Source organism: Lynx canadensis, chromosome F1 (assembly GCF_007474595.2).
Source record: "Lynx canadensis isolate LIC74 chromosome F1, mLynCan4.pri.v2, whole genome shotgun sequence".
Taxonomy (NCBI): Eukaryota; Metazoa; Chordata; class Mammalia; order Carnivora; family Felidae; genus Lynx; species Lynx canadensis.
The window spans coordinates 27683781-27700480 of NC_044319.2; the positions used below are offsets into that span (position 1 = coordinate 27683781).

General features: G+C 53.6%; 1 protein-coding gene across 1 annotated transcript in view; it reads right to left on the minus strand.

The window, feature by feature from the left end:
* QSOX1 (quiescin sulfhydryl oxidase 1) overlaps positions 1–16330 on the minus strand; it is a 35290-nt gene extending 18960 nt beyond the window's left edge. The window contains exons 1-3 of the mRNA XM_030302303.1: positions 15766–16330; positions 8964–9064; positions 513–558 (exon numbers count right to left, since the gene is read on the minus strand). Of these exons, the coding sequence (XP_030158163.1) occupies positions 513–558; positions 8964–9064; positions 15766–16330 (712 nt within the window). The remainder of the gene's footprint in view (positions 1–512; positions 559–8963; positions 9065–15765) is intronic.
* Positions 16331–16700: the final 370 nt, after the last annotated feature.

The window sequence follows — 16700 nt, forward strand, 5'->3', positions numbered from 1 at the left end:
AGGAGAATGAATCCCAGCACCCTTGTCGGCTTCACTGAAACAAAGGGCCCAGGGCACAGGCTAGTTCTGAGAGAAACAGAGCATGGCTCAGTCCTTAGCAGTGGGGGTGGGGTCTTCTTCTGTGGCCCTAAGTTATGCAAGGAGACCCATCTCTTAGGGGACAGGAAAGAGTCCTTCAGACCTGGGACCCATGAGGGTTTTCCCCGGAGGCTAGCTGGTCTGTCCCTCTGGATGCCAACCCCATTTTGACAGGAAGAGTTAGCCTGGATACACTGTGACCCTCCCCTCTTCCCAGGACCCTGAACGAGCCAAACCAGAAGGGTTTCTTCAGCCTCCTTTCCCTGAAGGCATCTTCCAGGCTGGCTGGGAAGGCCACACAAGAAAACACAAACTCCACTTTCACCTGGGAAACTCTTCACGCCGGAGACCCTGCCGGGCTCTCCTCACCTCAGTAGAAACCCAGCGGAAAGAAAAAGAGAAAGACCATGGACAACTGGACCCAGGACACCTACCTGGCAGTGCTGTTCCTGAGCCGTTCTTGGTGAAGGCCTTAAAGAACTGGAAGCAAACACACAGGCGAGAGTCAGTAACACACGGAGCTAAGACCACAACAGCGGTGCCAGATGGATCCGTGTCTAAGACCCTCTACTTACTCAAGGGGGTTAATTTGGGAAAATTACTTAACTTCTGTGAGCCTCAGTTTCCTCATCTGTAAAGGAGAACAAGACGGTTTCTGCCCCTGGGGCTGGACACGGATTCCTGTCTTCCCCGTCTCCGTACCCAATCCCTACCCCCACAGCTCTGATGCACCCAGGGACGCACAGTACTAGAGGCAGACGGTCTCCCTAAGCACCGGCACTCAGCACACCGTGACTGGAAAATATCTGCTGCATGGATGAAAGGATGAGGCAAACCCAACCGAGAAAACAAAGTCACGTCATACTTCCCCCAGAAAATGTAAGCGACCCTCTGAGGCAGTCTGTCCTTAGAGGCTGGTGTCTGTCTGTCCACTGAGAACTCCCAGCCTGGCACAGCAGATACTCCACGAGGGGAGGGGTCTCCAGTTCAGGTCCTGTTGAAGGGTGGGCCCAAGCCCCTGAAGAAACAAGTCTTGTTACAGACAGGCCAATTTAATTCACCGCTTCGTCCTCTTTTCCCATTTACGCGAATGACACTCCAGCCTCAGTGTGCAGTGAGAATGACCTCCTTGGACAAGAGGACAGAGACAACAGAGGACAATTCCTCAGGATGTGGGCCTCTGTGTAAGTGGCAAGACCGCTGGCAGGGCTCTGGCCTGTGCTCTCCCGGGCTCAGGAGGGAACAAAGTTCAGTTGTCTTGACAGACAGACAGCTACCTAAAGGCCTGTGAGAGAGTCTGCTGGCCAGGAAGAGGCCTCTTCCTGAGGTCCTCCGGGGCCACCTGTAGCTTCCTTTGGGCCTCTGCCTGCAACAGTACGGCCATCCGACCTTATTCCAAGCTGGTGGTTGAGTACGGGCCCTGCGGTCTACCAGACCTGGATTCTGCTACTCTTGCTGTGTGACCTTGGGCGATCCATTAGCCCCCCTCTCCCTTCTCATCTTTAAGATGAAATGACACCATCCACCTTGAAGATTTGCTGTGAGGAGTCAAAGATAACATATCTAAGTGCTTGTGTCTGATGCATACAGTAAGGAACCAATAAATGTTAACTGCATGATTATTACCGTCCCCTTCCCTTGTTCCACCTCTTAAACACTAGGAAACACTGACCAGCTAGCATTTGTTTATTCCAGCCATTTGTAGGCGGAAAACTAACAGGCCACCTGCCCACCCTCCCACACGAGGAACCACAAAGATGCAAAGAAGCCACCCACCTCTTCCCATCTACAACCTTCTCCTGTTCCCTCTGACCTCACCTGGCTCCTAACTCCTGCTAACTGCTTTATCCTCTTTCTTTCTAGACCATTAATATGAACTTTTATTCTAGGTGAAAACCATCCACAGATACACGCCACATATATTTTTTTTATTTTTCATTTTTAAATGTTTATTTTTGAGAGAGAGAGACAGACAGACAGAGAGACAGACTGTGAGTGGGGAAAAGGAAGACAGAGAGGGAGACAGAGAATCCGAAGCAGGCTCCAGGCTCTGAGCTGTCAGCACAGGGCCTGATGCGGGGCTTGAACTCATGAAATGTGAGATCATGACCTGAGCCAAAGTTGGGCGCTTAACCGACTGGGCCACCCAGGCGCCCTGCCACATATATGTATGATAATGTTCTTTGCAGTTATTGAACAAATTCTGAGTGAAATTATACGTTATCCTAACACTTGTAAGAACAATCACAAAGTTCCTGAATTGCGATGGGATCGAGTAGAGAAAGCATGTTAAGGCATTTATGGACCGTCACTTTTACGGGTGTTATTTTCAGTCATGAGAAGCAGCGTGGCAACTTGTCTTCATCAACCACCAGGTCACCCAGGTCTGAGCAGGTGCTTTATTAAAAGGGGCTGGCATGTTACCTCCATCAAAAGGCACTCTCCCTGGACCCCAGCGGAGCCTTCTAAAGGCCCCGGCCATGGGCAGCAGGGAGTGAGACAGGAGCCCCAGCAAGACTGACCCAGGGGAATGCAGGGACCCAAGACACACCCCCAGGAAGACCTCCCACGTCCCTCCACGTGCCCCTGTGCTACTACACAGCCTTCCCTTCTGTCCTCAGATGCCCATCTACCTTCCAGAACAATGTCGCCACTGGGGCTCCAGCTCCCAACTTCATGCTCTTAGGAACTTTTTCCGATCAATTCATCTCTTTCCCCTTTTCTGCCAGCAACTTCCCTAAGCCTACAAATAGCCTCCAATCCTCCTAATTTTTCTTTTAAAAAAGGGCAGGAAGGGAAGTGGGATGAGAATAGAGAGATGCCCTCCTTCCTCCTCCAGTTACTGCATTTCCCGTTTTCCTAGCACTGCCAAATTTCCCAAAGCAGGGTCCGCTCTCCCTCTCCGGCTGCCCCCTCACTTCACTCCCATGCTGTGGCCTGTGGCCTGTGGCCCCACTGCTCAGCTGACCCCTTTGGCCAATCCAATGACCTCTCCGGCGCCTCCTTGCTTCCTCTGCAGCGTCTGCTTTGCCCCCATGGCCAGGTTTTGCCATTTTTTTGTACCATATATTCCTGACATTCTCCTCGTTGGCCTTCACATTGCCATCTCCCTTGGTTTGCCTGACACCGACCAGGCCTTCTTCGCCACTTTCACAGCCTTCCCTTCACCCTTGTCCTAGCCTCGCCCTGGACTCCTCTCGTGTCCCCTGCCCCCACCATCTCCTGTACCCAGTCTCCAGCCATGCATCAGCTCTTGACACTCTTCTGCTTAAAAAGCCCTGGGAGGGGCGCCTGGGTGGCGCAGTCGGTTGAGCATCCGACTTCAGCCAGGTCACGATCTCGCGGTCCGGGAGTTCGAGCCCCGCGTCAGGCTCTGGGCTGATGGCTCAGAGCCTGGAGCCTGTTTCCGATTCTGTGTCTCCCTCTCTCTCTGCCCCTCCCCCGTTCATGCTCTGTCTCTCTCTGTCCCAAAAATAAATAAACGTTGAAAAAAAAAATTAAAAAAAAAAATAATAATATAAATAAATAAATAAATAAATAGCCCTGGGAAAGGGGCACCTGGGTGGCTCAGTCTGTTAAGCGTCCGACTTCAGCTCAGGTCATGATCTCATGGTTTGTGAGTTCGAGCCCCGCATCGGGCTCTGTGCTGACAGCGCAGAGCCTGGAGCCTGCTTCAGATTCTGTGTCTCCCTCTCTCTCTGCCCCTTGCCTGCTCACACCCTGTCCCTCAAAAATAAACAAACATTAAAAAAAATTTTTTTTATAAAAAGCCCTGGGAGGCATCGTCAAAAACAAGGAGGTTAATCCATGCTTTTGGACAAAGGAGCAAATGAATGAGTGAATAAGCCTACTGTTTGCCTCCCTTGCCAATGTCATCTACTTGGTCTAAATGATTTGCAATCTGAACCCTCTGTCCAGGTCCTCACCTGTCCTAGACTTCCGTTTCCTCCTGGTGCCCTCCACCCAGGTGCTACCCCTCCCCCAACTCTCTAAGTCACCCCTCCCCCAACTTGTTTCTCCATTTATGTTGCTTATTTCACCCCATGCTCATCCTTCTCCCCCCATTATCCAGACCAGCACCTCGTCCTCCCCCTAACCCCATCAGCCAGTCAGTGGACAAGTTCCGTGAATGTGACCTTTGTGATTCTTCACCAGTCGTCTGGGCCAGTTGCCCTTGTCCAGACCAGGGCTTACCACCTATTTCCTGGCCTAATGCAACAGTTGTCACCTGTCCCTCTGTGAGCTCAGACATTTTCATCCACTCAATTTTTGCATTCTCCAACTCTGTTCCTCGTTGCCCCTTTGCTTAGTGGCACAGTTCCGGTCTGATCATGTCATTCTCCCGCAAATCTCTCCCCTGACTCCCCACTACCAACGAATAATGGCTAAACTCACTGGGTCCGAGGCCTTCTAGGACCTGACCCCAACCTACCCCCGCTGTCCCCTTTCCCTACACTTCAGCTATGACAGGCCTGAAACTGAACTTTCTCTGGACTGTAGAGGACTGTACTCTGGCACCTCTGCAAGCCGCACGGTGAGAACATGGAAGTTCCCAGAAGGCATCTGTTCAGCTGAGCAGAGAACCTCTGGCCTTTGATCATCTTAGATGCTCATGTGAAAATCATATTAAAATCTAGTCAGGGCACATTTTTGTCCTCCTATTAAAATGCATCCTTCTTAAGTCAGCTGTTGGAGGAGGCGTGTGCCCTCCCCAAGGGAAACCACCACAACTCTTGGAAACAGGTAATTAAGATGTCAGCAGTGAGTTTTCTTTTTTCCAGGAGCAGTCGGCACCCGGTCCCTTTCCTCCCGCCACTTCACGCAGGACCCTTCCCCAACTCTGCGCCCCTGGAAGACCTCCACATCTCCCCAAAGGCAGGAGACCAAGGGGCAGCAGGTGGGTCTTTACCCATCTGTCAAGAAGCAACACGAATATCAAGAGTAACTGCCTTTCTAGGGGTCAAATAAGGCGGAATGGAAAGCACACTTTCCAGTGGTGACCATCGATAACATTGGATCCAAGCTTTTAAGGCAAGTTTCAAGGAAAATGACCCGGTCTCCAAATATCTTACGGTGGTCCCAGGAGGATCCATATGCCTAACCATTGCTATGTTGGGGCCTGACTGTGGAGGGGGCCACAAGAGAGCAGGTGACTGCTGACTGGGGACTCATATCCTTCTTCCTGAGAGAGCCAGGAGTCCCCCTCCCTGACACCCCACCCTCTTGCAAGTGCCACATAAGGTAACAGCCCAGCCTCTGTGCCCCTACAGGCTGTCCACACTCCCAGCCTTGAACTCAGGGACCTGCCATTCCTGGGCCCCACCACCGTGCCTCAGCCCTGCCCAGGAGCCTCTGCTCCAGCCAGACCAGTCTTCTCAACATGTCACACGGTTCTGCCCACACAGGGCCTCTGCTCTTACCTCCTCCTCTGCCCACATTCCTCTTCTCCCAGCCAAAGCCCGCACGTCCTTCAATACCAAGTGGAAGTCCCGTTCTTCTGTGAAACCTCTCTGATGTGTTAGGGAGAGGGCTCAGGGAGCCCAGACGATTCCTCTGGCGTTCACTGCCCACTACCTAGCTGCTGAGCTCTCTGTGTCTCCCCCACAATGGTGAGCACAGCGCAGTGCGCCCGGCAAACATTCACTCAAGGGCTGCTGATGGAAGGACTGCCTTAAATGCAGCGCCCACAGAGGAGCCATCGTGAGCTCCACGGGATGATTTAGGAAGGAGGCCGGACAATGGGAAGGAAGCCGAGTAACATTTACTGAACTCCACGTGATACTCCACTATGCTGTGGCACTCTCACGTGTAAGACCTCACTTCACGCTCGGCCACAGTCCTATTAGGTGGAGATATTAGCATCCCAGTTTTTACAGACAAGGAAAATGAGGCCTGTTGCTGAGGCACGGTTAAACAACTTTCTGAGTCATAGATAGTAAGCAGTGGAACCAGGATCTGAACCCACGTGAAGTATCTCCTCAGAATCTTGCAAAGGGGAGACTTCCGTCCTCTTCCACCCCAATGCTGATGCTCTCTGTAATCTTGCCCCAGCTGGGCCTCTGGCTACAAGGGGTCCTGATGGAATATCCCCTGACAGCACTACTGTGGCCCGTGGCAGAGCCCCTCCCCACTAGATCCAGCCTCTAGGTCTCCAAGTGCCAGCCAGAACCTGTTGCCAACTAGTCCCTCCCTCCCCCACACCTTTGTTTTCTTCCAGCTGGGCTCCAGCTCCAGTCTGACGGGCACCTGACACAGCCAGCTGGCCCTGCAGGGCCAGATGTTTGCTACACAGGCTGGGCTAGTGGAAGCTGTTTGCTAATGGTGACAAAAGGGGTAGGAGGCAGAAGAAAGGGACAATGATACATGTAACTGGGGGTGGCCAGACTCTTGTGTGGGTCTGCCTCCATCACACCAGCAACACTCTCCCTTGCCCTGTGCGACAGGAGTTCTCACAGGCCTAGAGGCAGGAGTGTGGACAGGTCCAGCCCCAGGGGGGGCAGCAGACAGGGCATCAGGGCTATCTCTCTGGCCTGCTGGCAGCCAGGCTGACCTCTAGCCTCTGCTCTGCTCTCTAGGGAGTCCAGACACGATGCCCACAGGCACACCAGACTCTGAATGGGCTAGAATTTCTGGAGATCTGGAATTTTCCAAAACTTTGAAGCAGCGTAGTAGTAAGATGGAACATCAGTTTAGCGAATCACAGCTAGGAGTTAAAAAAAATAATAAATGGAACAAAAATAGTAGCATGCACTGCATTTAGGAAGAATAAATACTGTTTTATGAAACTTTTGTTTTAGTGATCACATACAAATCAACTTCTGGATGTCACTGGAAAATGTATATATCTTACTGTAGGTTACAGTAAAAAGGTTTGAAAGCCAGTGCCTTAGAGCAGAGACCCATCGGAAGCTAGAACCACCTGCCCCCGCCCAGGGCCAGAGTCCCGACGACAGGACACTGAGTGTCTCTCCCTGCTGAAACTGAACTGCCAGGGCCAGCCAGGCACTGCCCGTGTGAAGGCTGGGAAAGGTCAAGACGACCAGCGTGGGGCCTTCTCTCCCAGCTCCCCTCCCACAGCCAGCTGGGCGGTGCAGGAGATGATTAATCTCTTGAGGTATTTGGGCTGCGTGTGCTGCGTGACACAGGCAGGCCAGGCGCTGGGAGCTATGGGGGACCTCCCGACTGCCTGAGCCGCCTCCCTCACACCCACTGAGCCCCAGCCTCTCCCGGGCAGAAACACAAAGCCCCAGGTGCCAGGTCCCACAGAACCCTGCCAGGACGTCCTGACGCGGCCCTGGCACCGATGCCAATCCCTTTCCCAGGGGCTGAGCAGGGGCTGGACCCCTGTGGCCAGTATTCACTGACAGAAGTGTCAGCCTGTGAATGAGGACTCTTCCAGCCACGGTGGTCTTCCCACAGCTTTCCACACTGGGCTGCTTACCCTGGCTCAGCAAAAGGAACAGAGATCCCTGTACAGTAATTCTGAGTATTTTCAGTTACATATTTCAGGACAAGGATAAAGCAGTGGCCCTGCCAGGGAGGTCTTTAACTTGAAAGGGATGACTGACAGGCAATCTCTTTACTGCCACCTCTAAATGATATGGCAGGAGGTGTTGGCTCACCACGCTGTTCCCCAGACAGGCCTAGCCTCAGCTACACCTGGGGTTTAGGCCTGACCCCAAATGGTAACAAGAGTGTAGGAGGGAGCTCGCTGGGGCTGTGGAAACCCTGAACCTAGCAGGATTCCAATGGGTGTGAGGAACAGAAAGGTCACATGGAGGTCGAGCTGGACATTCTTGCTGGAGTCCGGAGCCTTGTTTTCCAGACAAATTCTCTTGGAATCATTAGGCTGAGATATGGCTGGTGGGTCGGCCTGCAACTTGAGGCCCCTGTGTTCAGATATCTTGTTCTAAGGACAATGCTTAGCATTTTAACCTTCAGAGGCCTTTCCTGATTATTCTTAGTGGTTATAGAAGAAATGCTTTTCTAGATGCCATTCTGGTAGAAGGAGGCTTACTATTTATAGCTGGAGGTAGGGAGAGAGATTCTGATTCTTTAAATTGGAAGCAAACTAATTGGATTACAGCCGGGGCTGAGCCCTGGGCACTAAGTATAACGGCACAACCTTGCTGTTCTGGGCTTTCCAGAACCTCCTACTTGAGAGCCTTGGAAGTTGTTCAGATGTTAATTAAGCTGCTGCTGCCCCACAGTGGGCAGGTTGCCAGGCAAGGCCTCACTGGAGAGCTCACGCTACTTTCAGCCAGAGCTGGGGTGACAGAGCCCTCATGTGCTGGGTGTGATGGCTCCCATGATGGGGACCCCTGCTGCCAGAGGCATCAGCATTTGACCAGGGGGTGAGGCTACCCGGGCAGGTCACTTCTGAGCTACTTGTCTCAAGGCACGTGCCTGATGAGGATGAAGCTTGCTGGTATTTTCTAGAGGATCATCAGGCCCCGAGTCTGATCCTGCCCATGGGTGGGTCAGAGCCTGAATCGGGTTTTACAGTGTTGGATCAGACCTCTAAGGCTGGGAGGTCGGGAGGGAGAGGAATTGGAAAGAGGATCCCTGGGGCTGAGGGTTCTCACCAGCCTAGGCAATAACTACCTCACAGCCTCAAATCAGAGCAGCTGAAATCGGCCCCTCCCCTCCTTATAAAGGGAAGAACTGGCCAGAGGAAACGAACCTCCCGATTCACATCCCTTTCCGCCTCTACGACAGGTGTCTCATCAAGCACAGGAACAGTGCTCCAGAGGCCACGACTTAAGCGGATCGAGGCCAGAGGCATCAGAGGCCACCAAGGAGCTCAGATGCCAGGGCAGCACGGGGCAGCAGTGGGCAACATGCACCGCCAGTGCCATGCCCTCTCTCCCCTCCCTGTCACGCACCCTCACGGTCGGGAAGCCAGGGATGTTGAAGTCTCTGCAGACTTCGCTGTTGGTCTCCTCAGCACAGTCCAGCGCGGCGAGATTCAGTGCTGGCCTCCAGTCTGCAAGGGGAAGCAAAGAAATCAGGTGAAGTAAGAGGGACCGGGACCTCCGCCTGCTTACCCCCAAAGTGCAACATTCCACCCTCACCAACGCCCAGAGTACCTGCCCCTAAGGCTCTCATGAGAAAAGGTCACCCCTTCCCCAGGAGGGGTCTCTGAAATAGTCTGGTTATCCTGCACTTGGCCCGTACTTAGGACATGGTTAAACAGCACAGGCAACACTGTCCTGTAATGGTATCTGTGTTCCTCCGTTTTCTGCGGTGGGGGAGGGGCACAGAGGCTGCGGGGGATGACAAAAAATGTGAGATGATCTTGAACGCCCTGCGACCAAGCCCTGGCACTGCCTCTGTCCCTGCTGCCCTCTAGAGAGCATCCATTCCAGAAGGGCGAAGAACATGCCTCAGGAGCTTTAGAATTCCCCAGTGGACGCTGAGTGAAGGCTTCTGCGGCCAGGGGTCCTGGCTGTCGGCCCAGCTTGGCTTGCATGGGCGGCACACGGGGTGGTGAGGACCAGCTCCCCCGCCGGACAGGGAGGCAGGAAACCCAGGGGAGGGAGGGAAAGGCACCTGGAGTCCAGGAACCGCAGGAAAAGAAGCCTGAGGCCAGAGTCTGGAAAGGTTAACAGCTCTCAAGCTGCCTGGGCACCCTGCTCCTTCAACAGGCCCCAGGCTGCAAGTCCCCCCTCCGCTCAAACTCACCGGCAGAGAAAATAATGGCCCCATTCTGGGCCATAGCCCAGGATCTGTGAAACAGCAAACAAACTTCTCTACCAGGCAGGCCCCTGAGCTCTGGTTCCAGGTCGGGTCCCCCTGCTAAGGTTCCACGTTACACTGAGGCTGCTTCGGCTGGAGGGCAAGATACACACACACGTGAGGCCACACAGCCGTGAGGTGGCGATGGACTGGTGCCTGCCACATGGCGCAGAGCTCTAACGGGATTTGGACACACGGGAGACCAGCCCCGGGGACCAAGCACAGGCTTCGGCGGAAGGGCAGAAATTGAGTGGAAGCCTATCAGTCAGCTGACAGGGGCCTGTGTGAGCAATAAGCTCAGGGCCCTGCTCGTGTCTCCGTGACAGTCACAAGCCTGTCCGCCCCAAGTGCTTCTTCATGTGTGCAACCTCACTGCCCAGCTTCCCCATTGTCCTCAGTGAGCACTGACAGCATTACACGGCATTGCGGGATCAGCCCTGGCTCTCAGCGGCTCCAGGGCCGGAACCACTGCTCTCTGCTCTCTGCCTCAGTCTAGCAGGCCCAGGCAGGGGGCGAGCTTAAAGCCAGCCGCCTGTGAAGGAGAGCAGAGCTGCCCAGGTACAGGGTTTTGTCCTGGAGCCCAGACGAGAGCACCCCAGGCCTCCCTCCTATGGCTCCTTCCTTGCCCAAGGGAGTCCCAGGGAGAGTGGGAAGCACAGGTCGCCTCCTGTGGCCGTCTGGCACACTCAAGGCTTGGCGCCTTCTGTTCTGCATCTCAGGCTCTGCTCACCTTGTGTGGGGAGACTTGGCTACTCCCAAAGGAGTAAGCCAATTAGACAAGAACATGAAAGAGAAGCACTTCCGTGTCCTTCCACCAGTGAGGGCCCCTGGCGGGGGTCTCACAAAGTCACCTGGCAGGGTGACCAAGCACTGAAGGCCTCAACGGCTCCCCTCTTCTCCAAGAGTACAAGCCACCATCCATTGGGCCAGAGTCAGTGTCCACTGCCCCTGGGACCCGAAGACTGAAGGGACAGGGAGGGGAGAGAACAGAAAGCTGGTGCTCAGTGAGCGCCTACGACACACCCTGTCTCCACCACGGCCACTGGAGGGGGGCATCACTCCCCCCACTTTACAAATGAGGCAAGCAACTGAGGCCTCCAAGTTGTCCAAAGGCTACCCGACTCAAACCCACTTCCCTTCCCTTTCCACCTCACCAGGGTCAGGATATTACCCTTCTGTTTTTGCTCTTGGCTCTGATCACAACCTTGAGAGAACGTAAACACAATGCTGTCTTCAAATAGCATAAATTCTTTAACTCAAACATTCAGTCGCTTTCATAGACTCTCCTCTTAGATGATGATATCACATGTACAGAGTTTATGAAGAGATCATTGTGTGCCTAATTTATCTAGTTAATGTGCAACTACCACTGTGAGACAAAGATCAGAGAACTGTGCCCAAGGCACACATGAATCAATGGTAGATCTGGGATCTGAACCCAGGATTTGAGCTTCTCTTCTGGTCTCCAGAGGGCCCAAGACAGAACAGAGAGCTGCTCTGTTGGCTTGGCAACCAGAAAACCCAGGGAGTGGGGTGGAGGGGGGTGTTAGTAGTGGAGACAGGGGGGAAAGGTGATGCCTGGGAGTTCTCAGCCCCTTGCTCCTGAGCAGGCCTTTGACTCCTTCTCTTTATACCTTGATTCTCTTTCCCCCCATGAAATGGAACCTGAGCCTCTTCAGCCACAGGGGGAAGTGGAGGGGTAGGCTGAGGCCAGTCAGGTGCCGAGAGTGTCAGCTAAGGAAGGTTTCTCAGGAATATCAATGTCAATACCTTAATGAGCCATAATGACATATAAAGATCTGGTTTGATAACACTCATCATTCTAGTAACAGTCCAAGGAACAGGGTGCTGTTATCTGGGTGCTCCACTGGTAATGCAAAGCTGCATTTAAGTAAAGTGCACTCCTGTCAAAGAGGAAGAGAACTGGGCGAGGGAGGCTTTTTAAAGTGTCAGGTGACTTAAACACTGCAATCTGCAGGCCTAACACCTAACATTAGCAGTTATCAGACCAGCCCCGCTCCTGGGGAGAAAAAAGTTTCCTAGTGCAATTACTGCCCTGGCGAAGTAATTTCTCTATTAACAGAGTAAATGAGCAAATGTAGAAGGGAAGGATGGGGACACAAGCATAACTAGGACAGCTATGGTCTCTGAGGTGGTGAGTGAAGAGACACCCATAGTGAGGGGGGTCATGGGCTTCTTCTGGAGTGCTAGGCAGTATCCCCACCCCCAATCACCAGTCCAGGAAGGGGCATGGACCCAGAGTCACATGTCTTGATTATGGCTATAAGTGGCCAAAGCACCAAGAGCTGCACATGTTTTCTTTCTGGGCCTCCCGGGTCAAATGGGGGCCAGGGTGGATGGTCTCTCCTCTCCTTTCCAGCTCCAACAGCTGTTCAAGTGCTTAATGGCAAACTCTCACCAAGAAAAATGGCCTTAGTTCTTTGCGTGTTAAGCAAGCCACTATTAAGGCAGAGGCCAGACCCACCCAAACCACCAAGAGCCAGTCAAGTCGAGTGGTCAGAACTGGACCCCCATCCAACTCTCCAGGAGTCCTCCTGACAAGGAGTTAGCCAGTGCCATGCTGTCTCCACCACACCCCTGCCTCCTTGTTGCAGACTTCTGGGCAGTGAGGTCATGGGATAGACCAAATGCCTTCCCTAGTCCTCACACCTGGCTGACACTCCAGGTCTAAGTCCAGAAGAGCCACAGCACCAGCAGAAGGCCCAGTCACTACATTCTCACTTGGAATCCCGTGAGGCTCATGCCATCGGCCGGGATGAGTGTTCAGCAGGCTCCTACCCTGTGCCAGACTCTGCACTAAGGCATCACAGGCGTACAAGTAAGAGAGGTGATCTACACCATGGGGAAAAAAAAAAAAAAAGAGGCAAACCAATGCTGTTCAGCGTCATTCAAACATCCATGCCTTATAAATGTCATCTCCATGGCTTTGCAGAGGCCATTTTCCCACCTGTACCCTCCCTCCTTCACCCACTTCTCCACCTGCCTGGGCTCGAGAGAGAGAGAGAGATGGGCTCACGAACCTCCTCCAGCATCTGTACTATCTTGGGCAAGTTACTTAATCTGTTAAAAACAAAATACAATCGACTGCTCCAATATTTTCTCATAAAGATTATATGTAATAGTGGCCCTTAGCAAAGTGCCTGGCATAAGGCAAGTGCGTAAACTGCTTAAACGATGGCCTTTGGTGACCAGACTAGCCTCCTGTGACTTCCCCCTTCCCTTAATTCCTACAAGAAATGGCTGAGCCACTCCTTTGTCCCTTTTCAAACACAGCTTCTTACTGTGGCCAATTCTCCTGCTGTGTGTAGCTCACTTCCCAAACCCAAACTGCAATGTAAACAATGCTTTGCACACAGAGGTCACTCAACAAATATTTACTCATTGATTAGCCAGTGAAGAGTAATGAAGACTTAAAATGAATGCAATCAATTTCCCAAACATATGGTGACACAATAAGAGCTGCTCCTGAATAGAAAGGGATGAGCCAGATCTTTCGAAGCCAGTGTGCTAGTCCGTGGCAATGACTGCCCCAGAGAACCTATCCTACAAGTCACTGAACAAATGAGCCTGAGCCAGTCAGATGAAATGCCTGAGGCCAGCTGGGCCGGGTTGCAAATTTTTTCTCTCCCCCCATGGCCTTCCACACTCTCACTGCTTCTACCCCAGATACTCATCCCATTGGCAGAAGGCAGGGGCCACACTCCCACAGGCCCATGATGGTGTCTGAGCCTTCTGCTGGCCCACAACCATTTTCTCAAGGAACCTCGGGAATACAGAGGTGATGTGAGAATAGCCCTGGCTTCCCAGCAGGGCCTCCCCCTTGGACTGGAGTAGGGGCATTCTCTATCACTGCAGGCTGACACCAGATTCGGCCACTGCTATCCTCCCACAGGATCTTGTTAAGGGGGCTGACCCATCCCCGTGGCTCATGAGAGACCTCCGGTTCCCACCTCAATTTCCCACTTCCCACTGACTGATTCATCTCCTCAGACTTCGAGGCTTTCATTTTCCTTCCTCAGATTAAGTTATGATTGGTGTTTTTTAGGGGGAGGCTGTCCCTCTGTGCACTAGGGAAAGACCCCTTTTGGAAGTGGCAACCCTCATCCAGGAGTAAGCTGGGTCAGTGTCTGACTATGCAGTTCATTGGAAAACCCTGGGTCGCAAGAGGCCAAACATATGAGTCAGCTGGAAGCTAACCCTTCCCTCCAACGTTCTTAAGATAGAAGACTCTTCTACGCTGGGTTCATCTGCAGCCATTAAAGACCTCTCACGGCCTCAAGATGGAAACTGATCTGGGAATTTTTCTGATTTTCAGGCCCTCAACGTCCCCTGAGGTGTTCCGGCTGCATGTTCAACATTCTTCTTCCTCCCTCCTGCCCTGACCAGATGTGTTGACATCACCGAAACAGTGTGAAGAGCTGCTGAGAAATGGCTCATTCCGGTGATGGGACCAGAGAGGCATGCAGACACGCGTCTACATATACACTGGAGGTAAAACAGTTTATCGGTTTTGTCAAAAATAACATTCTGGGACCATGTGGCTAACAGGTGCACGCATCTTTCCAGCTCGCCACTTCAGTCGCCACTACGCAAGCTGCTCAAGGTGAGTGGTGGCCTCGGTTTGAAAACCAACACCTACAAATGCACTGTTCCGCCACGAATGGCTGAGTTTATCAAGAAATGCCAACAGCACAACGAGGAAACAACGGTTCCAGTTCTCTTTCTAGAAAGAGGCCTATTCCCCAAGATGCCCTCAGTCAGTGACCATTTCCAGTCCGGGGCCCTGCGAGGGCCCTAGCACCACAATCAGGAAGTAGCTCCATTCGGAGGCAGCAAATCAGAAGCCAATCACTATCACCCCACCCACCAAACACCTACTACCTGGGTGAGGCAGACGTGTGAACCCGCAGAGATCTTTAAACTGTGGAAAGGAAATCGAGATAGTGCATGTAATGTACTTACCCAGGGAGGTGTCAGACATACAGTAAGCACTCAGTACATATTAGTTACTATTATGACCATATTTTTTCAGTTCTAGTCTTAAGTTTTTAAAAAATTTACCATTTCTGCAACAGAGTACACCTTTAAATCTCTACATTTAGTGGTCTTGTTATCTCTCACCCCTCAGGCTGTCAGTAAATGAATGGTGTGTATCACAATTGAGGGACTCTTAGAATCAAGGAAATATGGTCAGGCCAGAGAACAAGAATGTGGAGCAAGGGCCAAACACATACGGAGAGGCTGTCTTCAGTGGGGCCTCTGGGTTCCTTTGGTTAAAGCAAAAGGGTGTGGAAGGATTCATGGCCAAGGGGAAGAGAGAGAAGGATGTGGCCCAGAAGCTAATTAACTGGAGGCAGCAGGTCAGGAGAGGCCTGGAACCCAGGCAGGAAAACCCTGTCTCCAAAGTAGAGCTAAAAAAAGAAGTCTAAGTAGCAGCTGGGTCAACTAGCCAAGGGGTTGTTGGGGCGGCAGACGGAATGTCAGTTCCTTTTGTCCTTAGTACCGATCCCACAGCAGCGGAAGAACTCCGTAGGAAGGTGAGACGGGTCCCTGGGCGAGAGGAAGGGGACTGCCACAGGCGAGTGTAGAAGAGGCGGTAAGGTGTCAGCCTAGCAATCGGAGGAACAAAGGACCCCGGCGCAGGGATGGGAGCAGTAAGCCGGTAGAAGACGGGCAGAAAAGCAGAGCAGGTGCGAGGGCCCAGGCGGCCGGGAGGGGAGAGAAGCTTGGCACACCTGCCAAGGGGAGAGAGGAGGCGCGGGAGCCAAAAATGGAGTCGAGGGCTGGAAACCAGGGAGAAGTGCAAAGCGGCCGAGAGAAAGAGGTGGGCGAGGCGATGGGGCGGTGGGAGAGGCTCTCGGCCCGACAGGTGGAGGGGGTCGGCCGGGGTGGGGGATGGCGCGAGAGGCCCTCCGGCCCGCCTCTCACCTTTGACGTCGTTGGCCAGCGCCTTCCACGTCGGGGCGAAGGCGATGCAGTGGCCGCACCAGGAGGCGAAGAACTCCACGGCCCAGGCGCTGCGGGAGCCCAGCACGGCGCCGCGTACCGTATCCGCCTGCAGCAGCGTCAGCGGGTCGGAGGACGAGTAGAGCGCGGAGCGCGGGGCCGCGCCGGCGCCGGCCACCGCCAGCAGCAGCACCAGCAGCGACGGCGGCGGCCCTGAGCGGCGGCCGCACCAGCCCATCCTCCGAGGCGGCGCCCACCACTGCGCACCAGTTTCGGACGAGTCGGCGCCCGGCCGCTCCGCCGCTCCTCCGGCGTCCGTCGGGGGGAGGAGCCACGGGGCCCCGCCCCCTCGGCCCGGCCCCGCCTCTTTCCCCGCCCCGTGGTCCGCCGAGGCCTCGGAGTCAGCGCTAGAGTGTTCGGCGGCAGGGGGCGGGGAGCGCAACCCCGGCCCTGGAGCCCCCCACTCCAGCCCTCCATGAGAGGGGCGTTTGCCCTGCAGAGGCCCCGACCGGTGTTCCGGTCGCTGTTGGGGACTCGAGGAGGTCATTTGGCTTCTCACGAGCCTCGTATCTAACGGAAAAGGAGTAAATTGGAATAGATTGGATCGATTTACGCTGTACCAAGAAAGTTCTGGGGATCCCTCCATGCAATAAGACATATGAGTTAGAAGCAGGTGAGAGAGAAGAGGGAGGTCTCTGAGTCTGTGATCATCATGACCCCACAAGGATGAGATGTGCCTACACCCCTGAGGTCTGTGACCATCCAAGGGAAACCGTATTTGAGGGCTTTCTAATCATGGATGAGAAGCCCCCTCTCCACACTAAGCTGGGCTGGATTGGCGTGGCCATTGCGGTGGAATCAGTGTATCCTCAGCACACAGGTCTGGCCACCCTGGTAAGGTCATGAGGGGATTCCTC